Below are 25,811 nucleotides of genomic sequence, written 5' to 3'. Positions count from 1 at the left end.
TTAAAAAAAAAAAAAAAAAAAAAAAGGGAAAAGAAAGACTGTTGAGACAATGTTGAGACAATGCCTTTTACTCCTTCCTTACAGCACTGTGCCCAGCTAAAACTCCTGAAGACACCAAAGACAGAGAAATATATTAAAAATTGTTTTCCATATAAGTCTGAAGAGACAGGACAACATATATCTATAGCTAGATTGTCAGTAATTTGGGAACGGGGGGCGGGCTCTGCCTTAACTGTCTTCACACCTCCCACTTCTAGTACAGGGCTGTGAAGATAGGCACAGTAGCCACGCCCCCACTTCAACAGGTCCGCCCAAGGCCATCTAAACATTTGGTCATTTCACAGGCGGTGAATCGCTCCGCTAAACCTGGAGCTCTGATCACTGGGGATGCACAGTAAATTAACCGACCCTGGCTGGGGGGGGGGTGGCACAGGCCTGTAGTCCCAGCACTCAGAAGACTGAGGCAGGAGGAGCGCTGTGAGTTCGAAGCTAGCATAGACTACATAGTGAATCCAAGGTTCAAGCCCAGCCTGAACTACACTGCGAGACCCTTTCTCAAAAAAGGACAAGGGAGGTTAAAAAAAAAAAGCCAGGCATGGGGGCGCGTGCCTGTAATCCCAGCACTCGGGATGCAGAGGCAAGAAGATCACCAGGAGTTCGAGGTCAGCCTGGGCTACAGGGTGAGACGCCGCCCCCAAAAACCAGAACAAAACAAACAAAAAACAGACCTTGAAAGGCCAAGGTTGCTGTGACAACAGAAAGAGGGGCACCTAACCCCGGCTGGGGTGAAAATGAAGCCCCTCGAAATCCGGTAAAGGGCAGAAGCGCTAGGACACAAAACGAGTCAGGAAACGCGCACACGAGTCAGGAAACAAACGCGGGCCGTCGTTCGAAAAGGGAACCGGCCGGGCCGGAAGGGCCTGACCTGCCCAGAGGCCACCGCTCACCTCGCCCCGCTGCAGCCAGTCGCGGTGGTAGCAGAGGCGACCTTTGCTGGAGCTGCGCAGCGCCTCCAGGGTCTCCCAGTAGCGCCCCTCGGACGGCATGGCCGGCCCTGCCCCACCCCCTCAGAGGCGCTGCTGGTAACAAGGCGAGCCAGCACTGGAATGCACCGCCCGGGAAGACCACCTCTTCCGTTTCCAGGACGCGTGCGCAGCGGAGCCCCGCCCCGAAAGGCGGTAAGCCCCGCCCCCGAGGACGCGGCCACCATCCAGCGCGCATGTGCAAAGTGGGGCGGGGCGTGCCGAAGCTCCGGCAGCTGCAAACCATGGTACAGAGAAAGTGGGGCGCTCGCTGGCCGGAATGTGAGATGCGGCAGATGCTGTGGAGCAGTCTAAATATAGAAAAGGCTAAATATAGTTAACATTTCTCCGAGTTAGTCTAGAGAAACGAAACATGCCCAACCCTGAAACCTGGACGAGAATGCCAAAAGCGGCCTTGGTCATAACGTGCAAGCGACCAAATATGGTTCGAGGCCAACCTGGGAGACCTGTCTCAAAAACAAAGCACCCCCCACCCGCTTCTCGGGAGTGGATCAGTGTTAGCGCCTCGGGACCACAAAAAAGAAAGAAAAAAGTAGTCGTTACAACATAAATGATAGTGTTTCGCTACCAAAGATGACATGGTGTCCGAGTCCATTTATGTGAAATATCCACATCAGGGGAATCGTGTGGTGGAACAGGTCCGTAATCCCAGCACTGGGGAGGCTGAGGCAGGATTGTCCTGTAATCCAGGCTACATAGTGAGTTTCAAGGCCAGCCTATAGACTGTGGTTCACAGGGAGACAGAATGGGGAGAGGCCACGAATCCATACAGGTTTTATTTGGAGGGATGATGAAGATGGCCTAATATTAGATAACGGATATCGTTGCACACCTTGGGGAGTATACGAAAAAACGCTGAGTTCGGTACCTTAAATGGTTGCATTTTACCGTCTCTGAATTTCTCAGTAAATAAATAGAACAAGAGGCTCAATTACCTGGGCCTGGTCCTTTTGCCACTTCTACAGCCCAGCATTTATTTCATAGCATCTGTTTGAGGCAGGAAGGGTTGTCTCCGGAGAATGTTCATGAACAATATGAACATTTTTAATTTTCTGATTTTTTTTTTCTTTTGGTACTGGGGACTGATCTCGGGACCTTGCGCTTGCAGGGCAGGAGGCAGAACCACTGAGTTAATCCCCAGCCCCTTCTGATTTTTTTTTTTTAAAGCAAATTTCCTGGACTTTCTTTTTTCATTTTTTGGAGGCAGTGTCTAGCCATGTGGTCGAGGCTGGCTTCGAACTCACAGGGATCCTCCTCAGCCTCCTGAGTGCACCACAATTGGGTTGGACTTTTTCTAAAAAAAGGTTTTACCAAGAAAAATAGAAGCAAGCACAAGGGCCTGAGTTTGATCCCGGTACGGGGGGGAGGCTGGTGGGAGTGTCCTAGGGATGGACACCTTCAGCGGTGTTGGGCAGCTCCGCCCTGCACTGTTTTCACATGTTTGGTGATAATGAGTTACACATGTCTGTAGGCACCTGCTGGTTTAAGTTTGCCACTTGTTCTGTCTTAAGGTCTAACAAAATCAAATCCACTAACAAGAAGAAAATGGACTCAGTTCTGTGGCCACAGCAGCTAATTTTATAATTACTTCCCTTGAGGTGGAGTGTGATGGCACAGACATGTAATCCCAGCACTCAGGAGGCTGAGGTAGGAGGGTCACAGATTCAAGGCCAGTCTGGACTACACAGTGAGACACTGACTCAAAAAAAAAAAGTTACTTTCATTGGAAACACTGAAAACTGGAAATGACAAATTTCCTCAAAATTTAAAAGGGAGTTTTCCAGCCTTTGAACTCAGATACCCTGGGCTAGGAATTGCCTTCCAGGACAAAGTGTTTTGGACTTGGGTTATAGTGGCTGAGAGATGACAAGGCCAAGGGACAGAAAGCTGTTCCAGCTAGAATGAAAAGGCTACAGCTGGGTTCACTATGGCACTGGTTTGTCCTTGTCTCTAACGAATGTGGTTATTCCTCTTTTTTTTTTTTTTGTACCGGGGATCAAACTCAGGACCTTGTGCTTGGGTTGTTCCTTTTTCTTGTATTTTTTTGTGGTCCTAGGGATGGAAGCAAGGCCCTTGCACCTGTTAGGCAAGTGTTTTACCATTGAGCCATTCTTTTTTTCTCCCCCCCCTCATTACTGGGTATCAAACCCAGGAGCATTCTATCACTAGGCTACATCTTCAGCTCTTTTCAGTTTTTATTTTTTGGTACCGGGATCAAACTCGGGTCCTTATGCTTGCGAGGCAGGTGCCAGAACCACTGAGCTAAATCCCCAGCCCTAGTTTTTATTTTGATACAAGGTCTACCTAAATTGCCCAGGTTGCCCTCAAATTTGTGATGCTCCTGCCTCAGCTTCCTGAGTGGCTGGGATTAAAGTGTATGTCAACCTGCCTTGCCTGTTCTTCAACATAAATACAGAAAAGTGGCCCATAATCAACATTCAGAAACCTGTTAACCTTAAAAAAACACACACACAAGCACATCCCTTGTTCTTCCTTATAGGCAGAGTGGCCTACCCAAACCTTGAGTAACGCTTCACCAAGTGGGTATCCTCCAGACTTCCGAGTGTTATGATGTAAAAGTGCAAAAAGGAGAAAGAACAGCCAGGAGCTTGCCTTTTATGCCCAGCTCTGGGAAGCTGAGGCAGGAGGATCTCCATGAATTGAAGGCCTACACAATGAGTTCAAAACTAGCCTAAAACATAGAAGGACCTTGTCTCATAAAAAAAAAAAAAGAAAAAGGAAACAATATGTGCTAAAATGGAGAGTCTGATGTTCACATACCAAGTACTTTCAAAACATTTACTTTCTCTTGTAGCATTTTACTTTAATCATTTTTTAAAAGAGGGATGGGATGGCTGGATAAAAGGAGCCTTCTTAAATAACTGATTATAAATCTTTTTGTAAAACCGTACAAATATTTCAAGAATAAATGTGTTCTAGAGATACAAAGAAAAACTGGAATGAGCGAGCTTGGGGTTACCCTCGTAATGGGCCTTGAGAAGACATCTGTGAAATGCTGGGGACCAAGTGTCCTCAAGGAAACGGGTGTGAGGGGTGTCGAGGGTGCCCCCAACCTCAAAAGAATGCCACGCCCACCTGTACCCCTGAAATAAGAAAGAAGCAAGAATTCTGCCTACAGCCCAGGCAGGGCATCTGCTGGTTCAGATCAGAAATCCCTAGGCGGATTCCTAAGGAGACGAGGCTGGGTGGGAACAGAGGGAGAAGTCCAGTCCACACACTCTCGGGGGAGTCTTGGCAACTCACGGGCATCTGGAATCTGCTTCCCCAACGGGGTAGAAAACTTAACAAAATTCCATCAGATGACAGCACCACTGGGGAGGAGACGACTGCATCCTGCTCCCGCCTGCCACATTAGAACGATCTGGGAGTCACCGCTAAGGACAACCGCTTCCTCCCTGGGACAGTAGAGCCAACAGCTTTCTGGCTGTAGCTTGGCAACTCCTTCCTTCCTTGGCACTGGGCAGGGCTCATGCAGGGGGCGATCGCGAGCGGATTGGGGAGCTGGTGAGGAAGGAAGTGTAGGGACTGTCCCCAAACACGTTGGCGTAGGAGGACTTGAGGAACTGGACGTAGTTCTGCATGCTGCGGTTGGTGCTCTCCGACTGCTCCAGGCGGTCCTTCAGGTCCTGCAGGCGGCTCTGATAGCGGCGATCCACCTAGGACAGAAATGGGCTGTACAGAGCACTGCCAAATCGGAGACAAGGTCTCTCAGTCAGAAGCGGTGATGCAGACCTGTAATCCCAGCACTCAGGAGGCTGAGGCAGGAGGATCGCCTTGAGTTCAAGGCCAGTCTGGGTAAGTTCCAGGCCAGCCTTGATGACACAGTGAGACTCTTGTCTCAAAACATTGAGAGAGAGAGAGAGAGACAAATTTTCGCTGTGTTGCCCAAACTGCCCTTTAACAATTAGGTTAAGCAGTCGTCCTGCTCAGCCTCCCGAGTAGGTGGGAGGGTGTGCTACCATGCCAGACTTAAGAATTTTTTTCAAACATATTCCAAACCTAGATTATCATGGCAATTCCATGACTCTGTGAGTACATTCCCAAAAAACCATTATATCATGGGGCCAGGGATTTAGCTCCGTGGTTCTGCCGCCTGCCTGGCAAGCACAAGGTCCCAAGTTTGAGCTGCAGTACCAAAAAAAAAAGAACTACTGAATTGCATGATTTGGGGTGGTGGTTTGGGTTTGGACACGGTACTCTGCTATGTAGCCCAGACTGATCTCAAACTCACAGCAATTTTTCTGCCTCAGCCTCCCAAGTGCTGTAATTACAGACATGTACCGCCCAGGCCCAGGTGAATTGTACAATTTGAGTGAATTTTGTGGGCTATAAACATTATAAAGTTGGAGATTTTTCTTGTTTGAGACAGGTGTCACTATGTAGTCCAGAATGGTCCTGAACTCACTATGTAGCCCAGGCTGGCACTGAACTTGCAGTGATCCTTCTCGCTCGGCCTCCTGAGCGCTGGGATTATGTGTGTGTACCTCCACACCCCGCTACAGCTGTATTTCGAAAGGTTATCTATGAGCCAGGGATTTAGCTCAGTGGTTCTACCGCCTGCCTCACAAGCAGAAGGTCCCAAGTTCAGTCTCTAGTACCAAAAAAAGGTATCTGTATGGGGCATCCTGAAGAGATGGCAAAGTAACCGGACAAAAAAAACGTTAGATTCGTAACCACAGAACACCTTGCCCTGCAGTCCCGAGGACCGAAGCGCGATCCGGGCCTGTCCTTCTGTCTGCCCCCACTCACGTCCTCGCGGCTCCGCCTCAGCTGGCTTAGTTCTGTCTTGGTCCTGCTCAGCTGTGCCTCCAGGTCCAGGAGTTTGCTCTGGGCTGCTCGCTCCTTGGACAGCGCCTGCTCCTTGGTCTGCTCCACCTGCAAGGGAAGGCACAGAGGCGGGCAGCTTCTCTGCCGCCTGGCCCAGAGGCCTGGCATGCCGGCACTTGTGCAAAGGGGTGGGAAGAGCTCCCCGGGGGGAGCTCCAGGCAGGAGCTAAGGGTGGAGCCTAGGCCTGCGCCCCAGCTTCCTCCCCTTTCCAGCTAGGACTTGCAGTGGAGCAATCTAAACAGCCGAGTCCTGCACAATTATTACTCATTTGTTTTTGTTCTTTTGAGACAGGGTCTCGCTATGTAGTCCAGGCCGGCCTTGAACTCGTAACAATCCTCCTGCCTCGGCCTCCCAAGCGCTGGGGTTATTATAGACGTGCACCCCCACTCATCTGATTCTTCCCACAAGGCCGTGAGGCCGATGCCACTTCTAGCCACGCGTCATCTGGGGAGACAGGCTCAGAAAGCTTGGCGTTGCCCAGTCCCGGAGCGCATCAGGATGGACAGACACTGACCTGCCGCCTGGCGTCTTCAAGGGCGCTCTCCAGCTGCCGGGCCAGCGACCCGCACTCCCGGGTTTTCTCCTCCAGCCGCAGCTGGGACAGGTGGATGGCCTCCTCCCTCTTGGCGATCACCTGCAGGAACTCGACATTCTGGGCACTGGTGGCCTCCAGTTTCCTAGGTGAAAGCGCCCAGTCAGAACCGCGCTCAGCCCCCGTCTCCTTGCAGCCTTGAGGAAATGTGCTGATGAGCAGGCGGCCGGCAGGAGGCTGGAGCGCTGGTCGGAGAGCAGCAAGAGGACGGAGGGAGTGAGCGAGGACAGCGGCCTGCCGCTGTGGAGGGGCCGCCGGAGGAGGGAGGAAGAGGACCTGAGCCTCAGGGAGGGTGACCTGGCTGGGCCTGGACTGTCACCAAATCCTGTTCCTTTAACTTGTGCTGTTCACTGTTGCCTCCCGTGGCAAAGGGACTTCAGCCGCACCAGAGACAGCCCACGGGCACCTGTGGCCACCGCAGGGTCCACATGCTGTCCCTGCTGGCCTTCCAGACACCTTCTGGTTTTTCACCAGCAGTTATAATCTGGCAGTACCGGGGGGTTGAACCTGGGGCCTTCACACTCAGTTACCTCTCAGCCCTTTATTTTTTGGGGACAGGGTCTCGCTAAGTCACTAAGTTGCCCACACTGGGCTCAAAGTTGTGATCCTCCTGCCTCAACCACAAGCACGGCTCCCCCTTCCAATTTAAGGGGTGTCGCAAGTGCTGCTGGACCCAGCCACATGGTGCAGGGCAGCAGGGCTGGGCACAGGTAGAGCCTCGTAGAGACCACGCAGTACCAGCTGGTGTGAAGCTCAGGCCGGGCTCCCACAGAGGCTCCAGGTGTCCTTCCTGGACCCCAAGAGGCTCCGGAGGAAGCCACAGCTTTGGCGGTGCCCCACTGGGACATCAGGCGTGACCACCTGTCCGCCAGCGTGGTGTCATGAGAAAATTGGGTTCAGACCAGACCAGCTGCCAAATATAGACTAACATCTCGGGAGGGAACACGCTAGACCCCTTTCAGGACCCTCTCACTGAAGACCAATTCTCCTCCCTACTTCAATCCTTACTCGAGATAAGGAAACTTTGGAGGCCGAGGTAGGAGGATCACCACAAGCTGGACACCACCTGCCTGGACTAGTGAGTTCAAGGCCAGCCTGGACAACATAGCGAGACCCTGTCTCAAAAAGTTAATTTAAGAAAAGAAAGAGAAAAACCTCACAAAATACCCTATTCCCAAAAGAATGAGGAATCTGAGGGTACACGGTAGTTAAAGGATTGCTCGAGGTGATAGCAATTAAGCACAAAAGAGAATAAGTAAAGAAATAGCTGGCTATGGTGGCAAATGCCTATAATCCCAGCACTCGGGAGGCTGAGGCAGGACGAGCTTCATGATTCAAGCTCAAGGCCAGCCTGAACCACACAGAGAGAAAGAGGAGAGGGAGACGCCCCGCCGCCCTTCCTTCACACCAGGCCCACTGGCTCCCGTGGACCAAGTGTCCCTGTGGCACAGGGGCCGCCTCAGGCAGGCTGACCGTGATCACAGCGTCCAGCAGCATCCCTCAGGGCTGAGACCTCGCTCCCCTGCCCCGCGTCCTTACCACTGCAGGAAGCGGCTTCCTCTGAGGTCTGCCTAGCACCTTCTGGGGCCTTAAGTCCCTCAAACACTTCCACACACTGAGCACAAAGAAGCTAAGTGGCTGAAAGTCAGGTCCTAGGAAGACGACAGAGAAGGGACCAAGTGCCTCTAACCTCTCCAGCTCATCCACCTTCAGACTCAGCTGTTTATTTTCCTTCTGGGAGGCCTGGTGTTTCTCTCTCGCCATCTCCAGCTTGTCCCCCTGGTGTTCAATCTAGAAGGACAGGAACACAGACCGGTTTACGAAGGAATGGCCCTTCAGGGAAGATCGGGACGGAGTTCTCCCCTCTCCCTGGCCCTGTGGTCCACAGCCAGGAGAGGCGCCGGTGTCTGACGCGTGGAGAGCACAGCAGGGACGGGGGCTCTCGCACACCAGAAGCCGGCCTGGCTGCTGGAGAAGCCCAGGTGATGCTTCCTTGCTCCTCCCCTCAGGGAGAGGCCACGCTGAGTCCCGGCTGATGATGCTGGCACCGTCGACTGCACCCTCCCGTCCTGGGGGCTGGACAGCCATCCTTTCGAGCTGGCAACTTGGACAAGGCCCCAGGAGGCTGCTGTGCCCAGCCTCAGGCATCAGGGCTCCAAAGGCCCTAAGAATGCAGATTTCTGGGTGGAAGACAGGGGAGGTGGAGGCGAAGAACTCAGGCTTAGGTTCCAATCCCTGTCAAGATGCAGTAGCTCTGGACCTGGGGACTATTCTCCCCTCCAGGCATGAGGCTCCTTTCTATAAAATAGGGAAATGACAAGTCCACCTCACCAAGCCCCCAGGCAATCACTGAAAGAAGGGTGGCTCCTTAATTACCCCAAGGAAACAGTTCGAGAGAGGGGAAGGGCCCCGCCCAAGGCCCTACCACACACGAGTGGCCCAGCGTTTCTGGGTCACCGTGGGCAGCAGGCGGGCAGACCACTGCTGGAGAAGTGGCCCTGGGCTTCCGCCCCGCGGGACAGAATCTCAGCAGCGCATCTGCGAAGAGGAAGCAGAGCGGTTAAAGCAGGAGGATGGGAAGGGAGCAGCGGTGGCTGGGTGCGTGCAGGGTGGAGGCCGACGGAGCGCAGGGCTAGGCCCGAGGGTCCCCAGCAAGTGGCAGCTTCTAGGACGACAATCACTCCCGTGCAACATGAGGCATTTGGCACACCAGACTTTTATTTCACAGCACTGATGATAGCTCACTCCTTCCAAAAGCGGCAGTTGAGAAAAAGGAAGCGGTCGTCCCGCGGAGAGCGTGCAGCTCATCTTGGCAAGCGGGCCCCTGCTCGGGTCAGGTCATGGGACCCTTTCTGCCAGTCCCTTACCTGGCTGCGCAGGTCAGAGATGATGGCCATCAGGTCCATGTTCTTCCTCTCATAGCCCTGCATCTGGTCCTGGCACTCGGCCAGCTTGGCCTCTGTGATCTTGAGGATGTCGGGCAGCTGCTGCAGGTCAGCCAGCTGGGATTGGAACTGCCGACGCGCCTGCCCAGGGGAAAGGGGAGCACTAGGCAAGGGCCGGGGAGGCGGGGCGGGGCTGCCCCAGAGGGTCCTGGGAAACCCGCTGGCAGAAGTGTGCTGCTGTGGGGTGACACTTGCTCTGAGGCTCGGATTCATGTACAGTAGTCATCAAATAAAAGTGGGAGCTGCGCATGGTGGCGCAGGCCTGTAATCCCATCACTTGGGAGGCTGAGGCAGGAGGACTAATGAGTTTGAGACCAGCCTGTGCTACATAGTGAGTTCAAGGACAGCCTGAACTGCACTGGGAAACCCTGCCTTGGAAACAAACATGCCGGGTGTGGTGGTGCACACCTGTAATACTAGCACTGGGGAGGCAGAGGCAGGAGGACCGCTATGAGGTGTTTTTGTTTTTCGTACCAGGATAGAACTCAGGGCCTTGCACTTGTGAGGCAGGGAGAGGAACCACCGAGCTAAATCCCCAGCCTGGATCACTGCAAGCTTGAGTCTAGCCTGGGCTAGTGAATTTAGAGCCAGCCTGAACTACAAAGCAAGACTCTGTCTCAAAAAACAAAATGAAATAAAGCTGGGGATTTAGCTCAGTGGTTCTGGCGCCTGCCTCGCAAACACAAGGACCTGAGTTCGATTCCTGGTACCAAAACAAACAAAATGCTAAAGTACCCTTAAGGTCACTCAGTCAAAATCAGGGTTAAGGTCAAGACTAGTTCCCAAGCCCTTACGAAGGCAGCCACAGTGCCACAGGTCAGACGTAGAGTAAGAAGTACCTGGGCCTGGTCGTCTCTGTACATACCCAGGAGACAGAGGAGTAGCGAAGGCTACAACCCTAACTGGTGGCTGAACCTGACCCATCTGTCTCCAGGGCTAATGCTGAGCCCTCCCTGTGCCTGGCCGGCCAAGGAGCTCTGGAGCAAGCTCTCTGGGAAGGGACAGGAAGTATATTTTTTGGTCGTACAAAATAAAGACACCATAGGGCCGGGGATTTAGCTCAGTGACACTGCGCCTGCCTTGCAAGTGTAAGGTCCGGAGTTTGATCCCCAGTACCAAAATATAAAAACATAAAGACATCATACAGAGTGAAATGGATGTGCCGGAGACCTAGCGGACTGGTGGACCGAGTCCACTTCAGTGTTCCATGTAGGAGGGAATTGTTTGCCATTTTTATTTATTTTATTTTTGTTTTTTATTTTTGAGACAGGGTCTCACTATACAGTTTAGGCTGGCCTTGAACTTACAGTGATCCTCCTGCCTCAGCCTCCCAAGTGGGATTACAGGCGTGCGCCACTGTGCCTGGCTATTTGCTTGCATTTTTAAGGAAATGGAAGCTAGGGGAGTAGTTCAATGGCACTACACGCACTTAGCATGTACGAAGCCCTGGGTTTGATTCTTGGCATCACAGAACAGATGCAGAAAAGGAGGAGGAAGGACACGAGGAAGGGAAGGAAAAGCGTGAGAAGGAACAAGAGAGAGGGGAAAACAAGGACGGCGGAGGGGCAGATGGGATCCCAACCAGGGGCCAAGGGCACAGGAGCGGGGACGGACTGAGGAGGGGGACAAGGCAAGGATGGGAGCAATACCGCCTCAATCTCCTTGTTCATCTCGTCTTTGAGGATCTTGTTCTCTTTGTCACAGCGCTCGAGCTGGGCAGCTACTTCATCGGCCTCCAATCTGGTTTTCATCACCTGGGGCAGGACCACAGTGGGCCGTCGTGGGCAGAGCCCCCTGGGTGAGCCCCACTCCCACCCCCAGCAAAGCTGTGAGAGGCCTACCTGGCTCTTGTAATTGTCGATCATCCCCTCATAGTTCTTCACAGACGCCTTTAGCTGCTGGACCTCGAGGTGAGCCTGGCTGAGCTTGTCCTCCATTGGGGCGAAGCTGGCCTGGAGTGGGTGGTTCATGAGTGGCCGCCACGAAAGCCCCATCGATTGGCCCTCCCTCCCTCCACTCTGCTCCAGGGGACCAGCCAGGTGTGGTGGCGCCCACTCAGGAGGCTGAGGCAGGAGGACTGCTGCAAGTCTGAGGCCAGACTGGGCTACATAGTGAGACCCTGTCTCAAAAACAAAACAAAACACAAAGCAATCACCAGCAAAGGCAAGGCCCTTTCCAAGCCACAAAGCAACTAGCATTTTGTCTGACTCCTAATGGGACCGACTCAAGTGAGCAGATACACAAGTAAATAATACTTCGTATTCCAAAAGCCACAGTCACTGAAGAAAATGGGGGACTGGGGTGCAGCTCAGGCATAAAATGTTTGCTTGCCTAACACACCCTGGATCTAGTCCCCAGCACCATGAAGAGAAGGGATAGAAACCTAGATACACTAATATCGCAGAGTGCCTATAACTGCCTGCATATCTACCGTTCTGTAGTTATTTTCTTTTTTTCCGGCAAGCATGGGATTAGACTGCTCTTATTGCTTTGCAACACATGTGTGCCTGTGTGGAGCTGGGGTGGAACCCAGGGCCTCACACGTGCTAGGCAAGTGCTCTACCACTGAGCTACACCCCACCCCAGCTCCTTCTGTTCTAAACTTATCATTCATGTATTTGACTGTTATGATTATGCTAAGTAGGAAGATACGTTCCTAGGAGGTGTCACTGAACGACAGAGCATTTTCCTAGCATGCACCAGGCCCTGTGTTCAATCCCCAGCACCGCAGAAAAAAAACCAAAAACCTTCTACAAATATCATTTTGGGCATGGTAGTGCACACGTGTAATACCCAGCACTCAGGAGGCTGAGGCAGGAGGGTCACTGCAAGTTCAAGGCCAGCCTGGGCTACATAATAAGTTCAAGGCCACCCTGGACTGTAATGTGAGATCCTGTCTTAAAGAAACAACAAAATAAAAAATAAAATAGACATATCCACAAAGTTCAAAACCAGGCAGACATGATCCTGGCGACGGAAATCAGGGCAGCAGTCACCTCTGCAAGGTTATCATGAGCCACCAGGAGAGGTCACGGGTGCTGTCAAGTTCCATCAGAATGACAGATGAACTGCGTTCACTTTGTGAAAATTCTAGGACTCAACTCCTTCTTCCTATAACTTCCTTAAAATCCATCTTACTCAACAACAAAAAATTGGTAAAAACAACCCAGAAACCCAGATGCCCAGGTCAGCAAACACCAAGGTCAAAGCTATCTCTGCTGTGTCCTCTGTCGGGCGCTACAAGAGAGTCGGGTTCAAATCCCGCCTCTAACTCTTCCTGAGCACAATCTTGGCAAGACACTGGGCCCTCCCTAGGCTCCATTTCCTTATTCTCATCCCCCGCAGAGAGCCAGTTCCATGTCCTGCAGTCACGAGCCGGGAAACTCTCCCGTGGCCTTGCTAGCAAGAGGCAGAGATGGGACCTGGACCCAGACCTCGCCGACCTGACACCTTCCCTTTTCACTTTGCTGCTGACTTGTGCCAGGCATACTGGTGCACACCTGCCTGTCATCCCAGCCCTTGGGAGGCTGAGGCAGGAGGATCGCTGTGAGTTCCAGGCCAGCCAGGGCTACAGAGAGGTCAGCTCGACCCGAAATTGAAAAAGGAAAAAGAGACAGAAACTTGCACAGCCGCCTCCAGCCTCCTAAAGGCCCCCTGGCGGGTCCCTGCCCACCTCAGCCTCCCTGTTTCTTGCCCAGTCCCTGGGGCCCTCGGACCTTCAGCCGCTCATTCTCCAGCTTGAAGGCGGAGTACTCGGCCGTCTGCCGGTGCACCCTCTCCACCAGGCTGTCCCGGTCCTCGCGCATCTTCTCCTCCAAGGTCTGCTGCTGGTTCAAAAGGTCTGTCACCCGACTGGAAAGCGGCAAAGTGACAGTGGCAGGGAATCAGCGCCACGGCTCTGAGGCCTCCCTGTGGGGAGGGGCCACACCCCAACCCTGGCTCCCCAGTCTCTAGGTGGCCTCTGGTAACGTCCTCTGGATCTGTCACCCTCACCCATGCCAACCTCTCCCAGAAGCCACAGACAGTTCAGTCACAAGCAATGTCCTAGCAAGCACCGATGAGACCGACGCTGTCTCTCAAAGATACTCTTGTCCACTTGACCTCAGATGTGTCAAAAAGCCTCAGTTCTCAGTAGCCATACTTCACTTCACAGTACACCATTCAGCAAATACTTAGTAGCCATCTGGGCCCAAATACCTCTTCTGGGATATAAACATCTTGTCTGGCAAGCTCCTATTCACCCTTTAAAACCCAGCTCAGATTTCCCCTTCTCAGGCACACCTTCCCCAACTTCTCTCATCAGTACCGTGGGTGCTTCTACTTTAGTGACTCTTTTCTCCCCTTATATGGAGAACTCCCCGAGGGAGGCACACGGCAGAGTGTCAGTGCATCTGCTGAGCTGGACTGAATACAGCAGGGCTGTTTCCTTGGGGAAGCCCAGGCTCAGTTCAGGGCGCCCACACTTCAAGCCGGCAGGACCCGGCAGCCCTGCCGTGCTGTGACCCAGGGAAGCTGGCCGTCCCCACTTCCTGTGCAGACCAGGACGTACTCGTTCAGGACGATGATTTCCAGCTCCAGGTCTCCCTTGTCTTTCACAACCTGGTTATAGCGACTCCGCCACGACTCCAGCGTAGATAAAGCTTCAGCAACATAAAGATCCTGGGGAGGCGAGAGCGGTGGGTCAGCGCGCGGCTGTGGGGCTCCCCCTAAACCACCCCTGCCCCTCTCACATCAGCATCACCCATGGCAGCCCCAAGTCCTGCGCCATCATCCCTGTCCCTAGGGCGTCCGGACGCAGCCAAACTGTCCCACAGACACCCTCAGCTGGGACAGGGTCTCCAGCCCAGGCTGGCCTCATGGTGACAGGGATCCTCCTGTCTCGGCCTCCTGAGGACTGAGCTGACAGGCGTGCACCAGCACCCCTGCGGACCCTGCCTCCCCCTCTTCTCCTCCGCCCCAGCCGCCCTGCACCTTGTCTGCGAGCTGCACGTGCAGCTGCTCGGCGTACTCCTCGCTCTTCTCAGCCCGCTCCTGCTGGGCCCGGATGGCCTTCTTCAGGGACTCCTTGTCACGGTCTCCCTTCTGCTTCAGTTCCTTCAGCTGCTCCATGATGGCCTCCACCTCCGCCTTGTGCTGGTTCCCGCTGCGCTCCAGGTTCTACGGGGAGTGGGCAGAGGACGCGTCGGCCACGGGCTGCCCGGGTCTCAGCGAGCGGAGCCGGAGGCAGGACAGGGCCCACTGCAGTCCTCTCAGAAACCCCCTCGGGCACTTGGCAGAGCGGCCGCCTCAGGAGACCCGGACAGCACCTGAGACGGCGGCGTGCCTCGGGGGGCCAGCTGAGCGGAGGGGAGTGCTGGGTCCCCGGGGATGGCATCCAACCCGGTCACTGCCGGGAAACACCCCGGACCACTGCATTGTCACCGTCCACAGCCTCTGCTCATAAAGCCCTGGGCGGGACCCGGGGCCAGGCCCTGCCGCCTCCGCCTCTGTCCCCAGCCCCAGGGCCCCACAGCCACCTTGATCTGCACGCACAGGCGACTGTTCTCTGCCTCTTTGCACCGGAGCTGCGCCTGCAGGTGCCCACGCATTGACTCCATAGACTTGGAAAGCTCGGACGCTGTCTTTGATTGGGCCTTTGGAGAGATGGACAAAGTGGCGGAGCCAGGATTTGAACCCGGCTCCAGCAAACCCACTGCGCTCTGTGTCCACAGAGAAAGCCGTGGCACAGCACCTTCTCACACTGTATTTCCTGCAGGAGCTCTTCCACTTCCTTGTCCTTGTCCTGCAGCAGTAACAGCAGCCGCTGCAAGAAGACACACAACAGTGTCACGCGTCCCCAGGGTAGGCAGAGTGGCTCAGCCCAGGAAAGAGAGGACTGAGGCCTGGCCACCAGGGCCCAAGATTTAGAGATTCACCGCACCCTGTCTCTGAGACCCTAGCAGGAAGCACCTAACATCTGGGTTACATTTTTTCAAAAATAAGGGCTGGATCGCCAGGTGGGGTGGTGCACACCTGTAATCCCAGCACTCGGGAGGCTGAGGCAGGAGGATCGCTGTGAGCTCGAGACCAGCCTGGGCTACACAGTGAGTTCCAGGTCAGTCTCAACTACATAGGGAGACCCTGTCTCAAAAAAAAAAAAAAGAAAAGAAAAGAAAAGAAAAGAAAAGAAATAAGGGCTGGATGTATGTAGCTCACAGTGGTACAGTGCTTGCCCAGCATGAGCAAAGCCCTGGGTCTGATTCCCAGCCCTGCAAAACAAGTAAAATAAAGCATAGAATAAAATCCCTAAGATATGTAGCGCATGGTGGTGCGCACTTGTAATCCCAGTACTCTGGGAGGCTGAGGCAGAAAGATCACAAGTTTGAGCCCAACCTGGGGATGTAGCTCAGGGCAAAGGCCCTGAGTTCAATCCCCCGTGCCAAAAACCACTGAGCTAAATAAAATATATTTAAAATAATGTGTTTTGTAATTTAACATATATTTTGCTTTTTGGGGGGGGGGTACCAGGGATCAAACTCAGGACCTTGTGCTTGCAAGGCAGGCAGAGGCACCACTGAGCTAAATCCCTGGCTCACTACTCTACTCTTATTTTTTTGGTACCAGGGATTGAACTCAGGTTCTGGCACTGCTGAACTAAATCCCCAGCCCACTCTACATCTTTGCACTGCTGTATTGTAAAGTAAGGTGGCCTCTCAATCAGAAAATGCAGGCTCGCAAGGCATTCCTATAATCCCAGCACTCAGGAGGCTGAGGCAGGAGGATCGCTGCGAGTTCAAGACCAGCCTGGGCTACACAGTGAGTTCCAGAGCAGTCTGAACTATGTAGTGAGACCCTGTCTCAAAAAACAAAACAAAACAAAAAACCCCCACAGGCTCTGCGCTGTCATCATTACTCCTCAGTCGCCCCGCCACTCTCTCGCCGCAGTGTAAGTGCCTGTTTGTTTGTTTATGGTACTGGGTGCTGAACGTGGAGCCTTCCAGCTGAGCCACATCTCCTAAATTCTTTTTTTTCATTTGCTAAATTTTGAGACAGGATCTCAAATTGCTCAATTGCCCGGGCTGGGTTTGAACTGAAGATCCTCTTGCCACAGCCTTCCAGAGTGGATCCATTAAATGGATCTTAACTGAACTTAACCCTTCGTTGCAGAATGACCCATTTTTGGAATGCCCTTAACAATGGAACACAGTGAAACGTGCTCTCTTCAAATTCTTTAGTTTTTCTAGGTAACACATATGAATTTCAGGCAAAAATTTTAAAAATTTCAATCTTCAGCAAAATGAGTTAAGCAGCCAGGTGTGGTGGTGCGTGCCTGTAACACTAGCACTCAGGAGGCTGATGCAGGATTGGCATGAGTTCAAAGCTAGCCTGGGCTACATAGGGAACTTAATGCCAGCCTGAACTACTGTACACTACCAAGAATCACAAAAAACAAAAAAACTTAATTGTCCATGAACAGATCATCTTAGGAGATTCCTACACTTGGAATTACCGAGAAGAAAGGTGTGCACGTTTTTCTCCTTTGTTTTTTGAGACACGGTCTCACTGTATAGTTCAGGCTGTCCTTGAACTCACTACAGAGCCCAGGGTGGTCCTGAACTCACTGAGATCTTCCTGCTTCAGCCTCCCAAGTGCTGGGATTACAGGGGCGCGCCACCACTCCCGGCCTAAGTGTGAACTTGCTGATGGTTTGGAATCTACAATACAAACATGGGATCCAGGTTTCCTTCTTTCTCTGGTGCTGGAGATGGAACCCAGGGCCTCCCCTACATCAAGCCAGCACTCTGCACTTGGGCTCCATCCCCCAGGCCTGGAAATGCAGTGAGTCTGATGGGTTACACATTCGCCATCCTTACTTCCCGCTGCTCTCCTGTGATCAACTGGGCAAGCCCATCCTACCGATCACGAAAGCACCCAAAGCAACCCCAGAGCAGGGGCTGCACCCCTCGCCTCTCTCAGCCCCGCCAGGTTCAGGCCCGGCCCCCCAAGGGCCGGCAGGGGGCGCTGTGTTACCGCTTTCTCGGAGTCCGCCTCCGCTAGCCGTTTCAGCAGTGCTCCTTGATGCTCCATGAGTCTTTCAGCGTCCTGGAGGAAGGGGTAAGTCCCGTGGGTAAACAACAAACCCAGATCCTGCATCCTTTGATTCTTTTCCTTCCTTACTAACTCCATTACTAAGTCTAAAAGCAGTAAATGAGTCTGTTCTCACTGTTCAACAGTGAATGACAAGAAAGCTAACGTTCAGGGCTGGGAATTTAGCTCAGTGGTGCCGCTGCCTGCCTTGCAAGCTCAAGGTCCCGAGTTCCATCCCGGTACCAGAAAGAAAGAAAAGAAAGCTAACGTTCTCGGGGCCACCCCCTCCAGACATCCCGCTGTCACACTTTGAGAAGAGCCCTTCCCGTCCTTTCTCTTCCGGTTTACATTCAGGCCTGCCCAGAGAAACACTGTCTTTCTTCAGGGAGAGGTGGAAGGGATGCATGTGCAGCTCACGTGCAGTTTCACGACTTGACTTTTTTTTTTTGTACCAGGGATTGAACTCAGGACCTTGCGCTTTCAAGACAGGCAGCAGCACCACTGAGCTAAATCCTCAGCCTACCACTTGACTTTTTCAAATTTTTACTTGCAACTGATTTTGTGTTTGTTTCCTGAAACAGGGTCTCGTATGTGTGCCTGGCTGACCTTGAACTCAGAGTGTAGCCTAGGCTGGCCCTGAACTCATGGCAATCCTCCTGCCTCAACCTCCCAAGTCCTGGGATTATAGGGCTGCCCTGCCATGTCCAGCTTTGTACTTGCAACTGATGTTTTTATTTATTTATTTATTTAGGTTTTTTGAGACAGGGTCTCACTACGTACTTGAGACTGACCTGGAACTCACTATGTAGCCCAGGCTGATCTCGTACTCACAGCGATCCTCCTGCCTCAGCCTCCTGAGTGTTAGGATGACAGGCGTGTGCCACCATGCCCAGCGCAACTGATGTTTTAAACACAGCTTTTCTGAGTTATAAAATTTGGGTGCCATACAACTCATGGGGGGGAATCTTCTTCAAAGGCACCCCCTCAAGTGACCTGATTTCCTACCCCTAGATCCCACCTCTTACAAGTTCACCTCCTCTGGACAGCACACAAAAGGGGGACCAAGCCTTCCACATTCTGCACCTGGCCCTTAGGGGACATTCAACTTCCATACTATAAGGCTAGATTTTCATTCTGGCTCTGCCACTTACTATACCTGTGATTTTCAACAAGATACTAAATCTGCGATAACCAGACAGGTACAACAGTACTTCCTGTTCTAAGAGAACTAAATGCAGCACATGTTACATTCTTTTTTTTTTTTTTTTTTTTGAGACAGGGTCTCACTATGTAGTTGAGACTGACCTGGAACTCACTATGTAGCCCAGGCTGGTCTCGAACTCACAGCGATCCTCCTGCCTCAGCCTCTCCAGTGGTGGGATTACAGGCGTGCGCCATCACACCCGGCCAGATGTTACATTCTTAAAGCAAGAATGACCATCACCATTTCAGGAATCTGTCCAACCTTTTAACAGTAATGTGCTCTTGGCAGGGAATTAGCTCAGTCGTGTCACCATCTGCCTGGCAAGCTCAAAGTCCTGTGTTTGATCCCCAGTACCACACACACACACAAAACAAACCAAAAAACTGTTTTAAGGGAAAACAAAGAGCAGTTGCAAAAGTTTTGGGCTGGGGATTTAGCTCAGCTGCACTGTGCCGGCCTTGCAAGTGCAAGGTCCTGAGTTCAATCTCTGGTACCAAAAAAAGAAAAAGAGCAGTAACAGTAACATGGTCTTAATATAATAGAAGGTATTATTCCAAACATAGCACCAATTTGTTTCTTTTCCAAATTACTTTTTTTTTAATTTGGCTTTTTTTTTTCCGGTACCAAGGATGGAACTTAGGACCTTGCGCTTGCCAGGCTGGTGCAGCGCCAGTGAGCTACATCCCTGGCCCTTAATTTGGCTTTTTAGACAGGGTCTTGCTATATGTAGTTCAGGCTGGCCTTGAATTCACTGTGTGGCCTAGGCTGGCCTCCACTGTGCTGATCCTCCTGAGTGGTGGGATTTCCGGCATGTGCCACCACACCAGCCTGCTATTACAATTTCACCTTCTCCCCACAATCCTGGCAAAGCGGCTATGCCCAGGTTTTGTAACTACACAGTGCGTGGCAACGGAAAGCGCCAGGCAGGAAGCAAGCGTCTCTCTGAGCTGGTAAGAAAGAGGGATGGCCCGACTGGGAGGTCTGTGATTTGCAGCTGCAGTGCTCCTTCAGGGACACAGGAGCGCTGGCTGGAGGCAGCCGAGGCCTGGCTTCTCCCTAATCACCATCTCGGCTCAGCAGCCCTGTGCTTATCTGCCAGCTGCCTGGATTCCCTCTGCCCCCAGGTGCCAGCTCCCTCCTGTCCCACTTCTCACTGAACTGCCTCTCTGTGACTGTGCCTATTCTTCCCCCTGGCATTTAGACAAAATGTCCCTTAAAGGAAGGAGGCTCAGCCTTTCTCCCGCTCAGTCCCACAGGTCCCGTTCATAAATCAAGAAAAAATGGCTCCCCGGCTGCCAGTTTCCTGGGGACCGAGGAGCTGATGAACAGACAAAGAACACAGACAAGAGCCTCAGCTAGCTAGGCGTGGTGGTGAGCACAGAAGGCTGAGGCGGGAGGATCACCACATCCTCTGTTCCTTGAACAACCGACCCTATGTGGGAGACACTGTGCCCATTTCTTAAGTGGGGAAGATGAGGCCCAGAGAGGTAAGAATCACCTTATTATTAGATGAATTATTAGATGAATATTAGATGAATTATTAGATGAATATTCCAGAAACTCTCAAGTACACCAGGAAAGTGTGCATGAATGAGCCTTGCCTGTGACAGCAACCAAATGAAAATATGTGTCCACTGACCGAAGAAGGGATAAATGCACTGTGCTACATTTGTAAAATAAAATAGACTGGTGACAGTTCACTAAAAATCTCTAGGGCCTTAAGGATAAAACTGATGGTCTCAGGTGGGCATGGCAGCAAACACCTGTAATCTCAGCACTTGGGGAGGCTGAGGCAGGAGGATGACAAATTTGAGCCCAGCCCAATCAACTTAGTGATTTAGTGAGACCCTGTCTCAAGATAGAAAAAAATGAGAAGGGCTGGGGATGTAGCTCAGTGGCAGAGCATGCCTGGGTTTGATCCCCAGTACCATTAAAAAATAATAATAAAATAAGTAAATAAAAAATGGAGTAGGGCCGGGGATTTAGCTCAGTGGTTCGGTGGCCTGCCTTGCAAGCGCAAGGACCGGAGTTCAATCCCCGGTACCAAAAAAAAAAAAAAAAAGTGGAGCAATCGATTAGAGAAACATTTGCTACCCTGGTGTACATTTCAGAGAGCTGGGCCCACTGCTCGTATCCACCTCCAACCAAGCACAGTGCCCTGCCACCCCTGGCTGATGGCCCTTGCCTGTGTAGATTGAACGTGGCACTCAGCCTGGCTGGTGGCACTGGGGGCACCGGGCCGGAGCCCCGGAGGGCGGCTCACCTCCCTGCAGTGCTGTTCCCGCAGCAGGTCTCGGAGGGTGCGGTTGGTCTCCTCGAACGTGCTCAGCTTTTGCAGGAGAAGTTCCTTCTGCCTCGTTAGCGTGTTAATGTCCGTGCAGGTCATTTGTTTCTCCTGGAAGACATGCACGGCTCACGCAGTGCCAGAGAAGAGAAGGGGCAGGTGCCACCAGTGCCCGGGGAAGCCTTGGCAGGAGGAGGTGGGCAGGGGGTCAGGGGCTTCCCAGAGGAGGCAGCCCTGGGAGGTGGGCAGGAGCTGATCCTGTGCAGTGCAAGAAGGGGAGAAAGGGGCTGTAATTCCAGCACTTGGGAGGCTGAGGCAGGAGGACTGCAGTGAGTTTGAGGCCAGTCTGGGCTATATCGTGAGTTCAAGGACAGTTTTAACTGCATAATGAGACCCCATCTCAAAGAAACAAAACAAAGCAAAAAAAGGGAGAAGAATAGAGAAGTGGGGGCCCTCAGCAGGGGAGAGTCTGGAAAGGGAGACCTCAAGGAAGAGAGGACAGTGACACCTGTTGGCTGGCCCTGGCAGGACTCAACCACATGCCTGGAATCACAGCGATACCAGGCCACCCATGATGAGGTCTCCTCAGAGGCCCTGGCCGCCAAAGCTCGTCTTCGAGGGTCAGGGCCCAGGAAGTGAGTGGGGGCCAGGGGCTGAGGAGCTGAGCGCCCTCCTGGCCCGGATGTCACAGTCAGCCTGATGACTGCACAAACGCCCCTCCAACTCACCCTCCCCAGGCCCAGTCCTGCTGCCCCTACCTACCGTCTTAAGCTTCCCGATGGTGTCCTTCAGGGCCATGACCTGCTTGGCGGCGGCAGCTCCATCCATTTCTGCCTCCACCAGCTTGGACATGAGGCACTCCTTCTCCTGCTGCAGGTGCTTCTTCTGGAGTCTGGGCACACAGGCAGGGCTCCGTGAGCCCTGGCAGGCCCTCCGGCCGGAGCTCCGGGCTGCTTGCCTCACAATGCCCCCAGGGAGGCCCCTGAGCCAGGGAGCAGCGGGGGAGGGGAGGCACCACCCAGGCTCTTACCAACTCCCCCTACACTGGCCGGGCCCTGCGCATCTCCAACAGCCACCTCACTGCCAGTGCCGGGGCCTCCTAGCTACTGGGACAAAACCAGGCCAGGCAGGCACTCTGCCGCTGAGCTGCACTGCCAGGCCTTGGAATGCCCTCTCCACACAAGCCTCGCCTGGTCACGCCACATCCCTACTTTTAAGGCCTTTCTCCCTGTTCCTGCTGCTCCAGATACCTCCGAGTTGCTGCTAAACACCGCCGTGTGCCACTGGGTGCCACCCCTGCCCTTGCCCGTGGCTCTGGCCTGCCTCCCATCTCTCCCAGGCAACGCTGTCCCGTGAGGCAGGCCCCGCACCCAGCTTTCCTCCCCGCCACGCCTCGTGCCTAACTTGCCCCCCACCCCGAGGGGCTCCTCTCTGTCACTTTTTGGAGGTGTTCCTGGCCTACTGCAGGGCTCTTCCTCTCTGAAGAGTGCAGCCCAAACTCAGCCAGGTTGGGGACAGTCGCCAAGCCGAGGGGCGCCCCACGTACTCCAGGGCTAGGCCACTGGCTGGAAGGAGCCGTCTCTGCGGCCTTACATGGTGTAGTCCTTCTCCTCCTTGATGCGCTCGATGTTGTGCCTCAGCACCGAGTTCTCGTGCTCCGTCTCGGCCAGCTCGTGGGCCACCTCCTCCAGCTCCTCCTTCCTCTCCTCTAGGAACTTCTTGGCCATTTGCCGCTCGCCTTTCTGCATCCTGACCTGGCAGGGGCACGAGGGCAGGGCCGCTGCTGGGGGTACTGTCCTCGACGCCACACCGCTAGGCCCCGATTAGGCACCTCCAGCAGGGGCCTACGCCAGGCTCCAGGGGCTTTGAGGGCACAGCTCAGTGACAAGGGACAAGTAGTCTCCTGGGCAACAGATATCCCTGCCTCTCCACACTGCAGGTGAGGAGAGCGCACAGACAGCCTCGGCGGGCACAGCTAGGTTGCACTGTGGATTGCCAGGCCCAGGTGACAGGGGGATTGATCTGTGGCCAGGTGGCAGCCCCAGGTTCTGCAGGATCCCAGGACCCCGAGGACCGGGTGAAGGACGACAGACACGGGGCCCCACAGCCCTCAGGAGCTGTACTTGCAGGCCAGCCCCAGCAACTTCCTGGTCGGGGACTCTGGACTTTCGGGCCTGGTGTGCAACCCATTCCCGGGCCCTCCCCAGGGGCAGCTGTGGCTCAGCATTGATGTGAACAGCGTGCTAGGCCCCAGCTTCCCACTCCCTTCACCTCACCCTGGGGACCCGCTGTCAGAGCTGACCTGGGCACACTTCTGGGACCTTCTCAGTGTGGGGGACCCGGACCCGCCCGGGCTGTCCCCGGCCTCCGGCGGCGGCCATCTGGCTCCCGGCTTTCTCACCTCAGACTTGAGACAACCGACCGCGTTCATTAGACTGTCGATCTTCTTATCATAGTGGTTCATTTTACAGCGGCCCGAGTCGTCATCTTCTGTCGAGAGGTCACTTAGGCGCATGACCGAGACCAGCTTTTCTGAAGATGGAGGTGTGATTTCTAGGCAGTGAGGTGGAGTCTGGAGTGGAGGAGGGAGAGACCTGTGAGCTCATCGGCCACACCTCGGCTGGGAATCCATCCCACACCGCTGCCGGTCCATGTGGGGGGCCAAAGAGCTGACTCAGCTCCATAGTCACCACCTGGGAGGACGCCACTCCACACCCGCAAGCGACACTACCTACCCGTGTCCACAGGATGCCTTTGAAGACTAAGGTCAAGCGAAAAGCGTGGATTCCAATGATTAAAGTAAAGAAAGCTGGGGGTGGTGATGCCCATCTACAGTCCCAGCTACTTGGGAGGCTGAAGCAGGAAGATCCCTGGAGCCCAGGAATTCAAGGCCAGCCTGGGCTACTTAGTGACTTAGCCAGACCCTGTCTCAAAATAAAAAAGGGCTGGGGATGGAGCTCAGTGTGAAGATCTTGGTTTCTAACCTCAGTACTATAACAACAAAAGCAGGCACAGGAGAAAATGTTAATATAAATGAGCCAGGCCAGTGAATACTTCTGGGGTAATGAGGCAGCCACAAGAGGGCGGTTCTATGGAGTCTGGACGGTTACATGGGGACATTCAGCTTATGAGGTTCCCAGCAATACACTCCTAATGAACAAAATGTTTACTTTAATAGCAGCCAGTCAGGAACGGTAGATTTACAGGTGAAGTAAACAGGTGATTGTTTATTTTCTGCCTCTTTAAAATTTCCATAATGAAAACAGGTCACTTTTGATAACTGACAAAAAAAGCTCAATAAATGACGAAAGAAAAAAAATAGATCTTTCTTTCAAAGATAACTTTATATACTAGAGGGTATTTAAAATATATACCCCAGGGCCAGGGATTGAACTCAGTGGTTCTGTTGCCTGCCTTGGAAGAAACACAAGGTCCCGGGTTTGATCTCAGGAACCAAAAAAAGTAAATGTATATATATACCATATCTAATAAGGGCTGGAAGTTGTGTCCTAACACACTTGGCATGCCTAAGATTCTAGGTTCCCAAAACCAGCTGCTCCCACCCCAAAATCAAACAGAAATCCCACATAGCCTGGCATGGTGCCTACCACTGTGATACCAGAATTCTGAGAGGCCTAGTGAGACCATGTCTCAAAATTTAAAAATTCTAAAATTTAAATTTAAAAATTAAAAAGGGCTGGGACATAGCCCAGCACGAAGGTCCTGCTCGATCCTCGGTACCACCAAACAAATCAGAGTCCCACGTGCCCTCCGGAGCTTGGGTCTCCATCTCTAGCTCTCCTACCGACATCCGCCTCCCACGGCGGGAAAGGCTCAGGAAAGGGCTTCCCAGGCAGCGGGGCCACAGAATCGGGATCAGCGCTGAGCTGACAGGGATGAGGGTGTGATCCTACAATCCCGGTCAATAGTCGGGTTCTCTTCTGCAGAACTGGCCTCCCACCACCTACATCTTTAGCCCCTTTTTGTTTTTTGAGACAGTGTCCTGCCATGCAGCCCAGGCTTGATTAGAACTCATGATCCTCCTTTTTCAGCTTTAGTGGCCTCGAACTTTCGATCTTCCTGATTCAGCCTCCTGATTAACTAGAATTACAGGCACGCAACATTAGCTTAAAAAGTCAGTTTTCATAGCAGCATCTGTTTCACGTAGACTGTGAAAACTGTCTTTTAACTTTTTTAAAAGGCACTTTTAATTATAAAATATGCTATTCTTATTATAAGAAATTCAGGGCCAGGGATTTAGCTCAGTGGTTCTGCTGCCTGCCTTGCAAGCACAAGGTCCGAGTTCAATCTCCAGTACCAAAAATAAATAAATAAATAAATAGTAATGACAGACATTCAAACAGGCCATATAATATAAAACAGTAGAGCGCTGGGGATATATATAGTCCAGTGGTATAGTACTTGCCTAGCATGTGAGAGCCCCTGGGTGCAATCCCCCAAACCATAAAAATAAAACTAAATTTTAGAATAAAAATTTTAAAAACAGCACAATGCCTTGGGTTTTCTCTCCAGCACCAAAAATAAAATAAAAAAGCTGAGCATGGTGGCACAGGCCCATAATCCCAGCACTTGGGAGGCTGAGGCAAGAGGTTCCCCTGGGTTCATGGCCAGCTTGAGCCACATGGCAAGACCCTTTCTCAAAAAACAACAAACAAACAAAAATCAAATACTGTAGTAAAAACTGCCACGCCAAGGAGGTAATCAGTCCTTAACAATTCTTAAATACCTTCCAAGAACAATCCTGCACATATAAACATAGGCATATGTACAAGGAGAATGTGCTTTTTTTTTTTTTTTTTTTTTTTTT

General features: G+C 52.7%; 2 protein-coding genes across 9 annotated transcripts in view; both read right to left on the bottom strand.

Annotated features, from left to right (window-relative positions):
• Gle1 (GLE1 RNA export mediator) overlaps window positions 1-1,156 on the bottom strand; it is a 34,631-nt gene extending 33,475 nt beyond the window's left edge. For both annotated transcript variants that reach the window (XM_010627315.2, XM_010627316.2), the window contains exon 1: window positions 948-1,156. In XM_010627315.2, coding sequence (XP_010625617.1) covers window positions 948-1,046 — 99 coding nt within the window. In that variant the 5' untranslated portion in view covers window positions 1,047-1,156. The remainder of the gene's footprint in view (window positions 1-947) is intronic.
• Window positions 1,157-3,856: 2,700 nt separating this feature from the next.
• Odf2 (outer dense fiber of sperm tails 2) overlaps window positions 3,857-25,811 on the bottom strand; it is a 29,592-nt gene continuing 7,637 nt past the window's right edge. For 4 of the 7 annotated variants that reach the window (XM_019207896.2, XM_019207897.2, XM_019207898.2 and 1 more), the window contains 17 exons: window positions 23,385-23,555; window positions 22,577-22,737; window positions 21,746-21,875; window positions 20,963-21,094; window positions 17,439-17,510; window positions 15,160-15,231; window positions 14,945-15,061; window positions 14,400-14,585; window positions 13,978-14,087; window positions 13,145-13,280; window positions 11,270-11,380; window positions 11,078-11,182; window positions 9,351-9,509; window positions 8,174-8,274; window positions 6,406-6,568; window positions 5,814-5,939; window positions 3,857-4,720 (listed from right to left, as the gene is read on the bottom strand). In XM_019207896.2, coding sequence (XP_019063441.1) covers window positions 4,532-4,720; window positions 5,814-5,939; window positions 6,406-6,568; window positions 8,174-8,274; window positions 9,351-9,509; window positions 11,078-11,182; window positions 11,270-11,380; window positions 13,145-13,280; window positions 13,978-14,087; window positions 14,400-14,585; window positions 14,945-15,061; window positions 15,160-15,231; window positions 17,439-17,510; window positions 20,963-21,094; window positions 21,746-21,875; window positions 22,577-22,737; window positions 23,385-23,555 — 2,241 coding nt within the window. In that variant the 3' untranslated portion in view covers window positions 3,857-4,531. Of the gene's footprint in view, window positions 4,721-5,813; window positions 5,940-6,405; window positions 6,569-8,173; window positions 8,275-8,309; window positions 9,510-11,077; window positions 11,183-11,269; window positions 11,381-13,144; window positions 13,281-13,977; window positions 14,088-14,399; window positions 14,586-14,944; window positions 15,062-15,159; window positions 15,232-17,438; window positions 17,511-20,962; window positions 21,095-21,745; window positions 21,876-22,576; window positions 22,738-23,384; window positions 23,556-25,811 lie in introns of those variants that run through there. The other 3 variants (XM_019207900.2, XM_019207901.2, XM_033759075.1) reach the window with 2 other exon arrangements.

Source organism: Fukomys damarensis, unplaced genomic scaffold (genome assembly GCF_012274545.1).
Source record: "Fukomys damarensis isolate Sample0158 unplaced genomic scaffold, DMR_v1.0_HiC HiC_scaffold_36, whole genome shotgun sequence".
In the NCBI taxonomy this organism is placed as follows: Eukaryota; Metazoa; Chordata; class Mammalia; order Rodentia; family Bathyergidae; genus Fukomys; species Fukomys damarensis.
The sequence above is the reverse complement of the archived record's forward strand: the minus strand, read 5'-3'. Positions and strand labels throughout refer to the sequence as shown.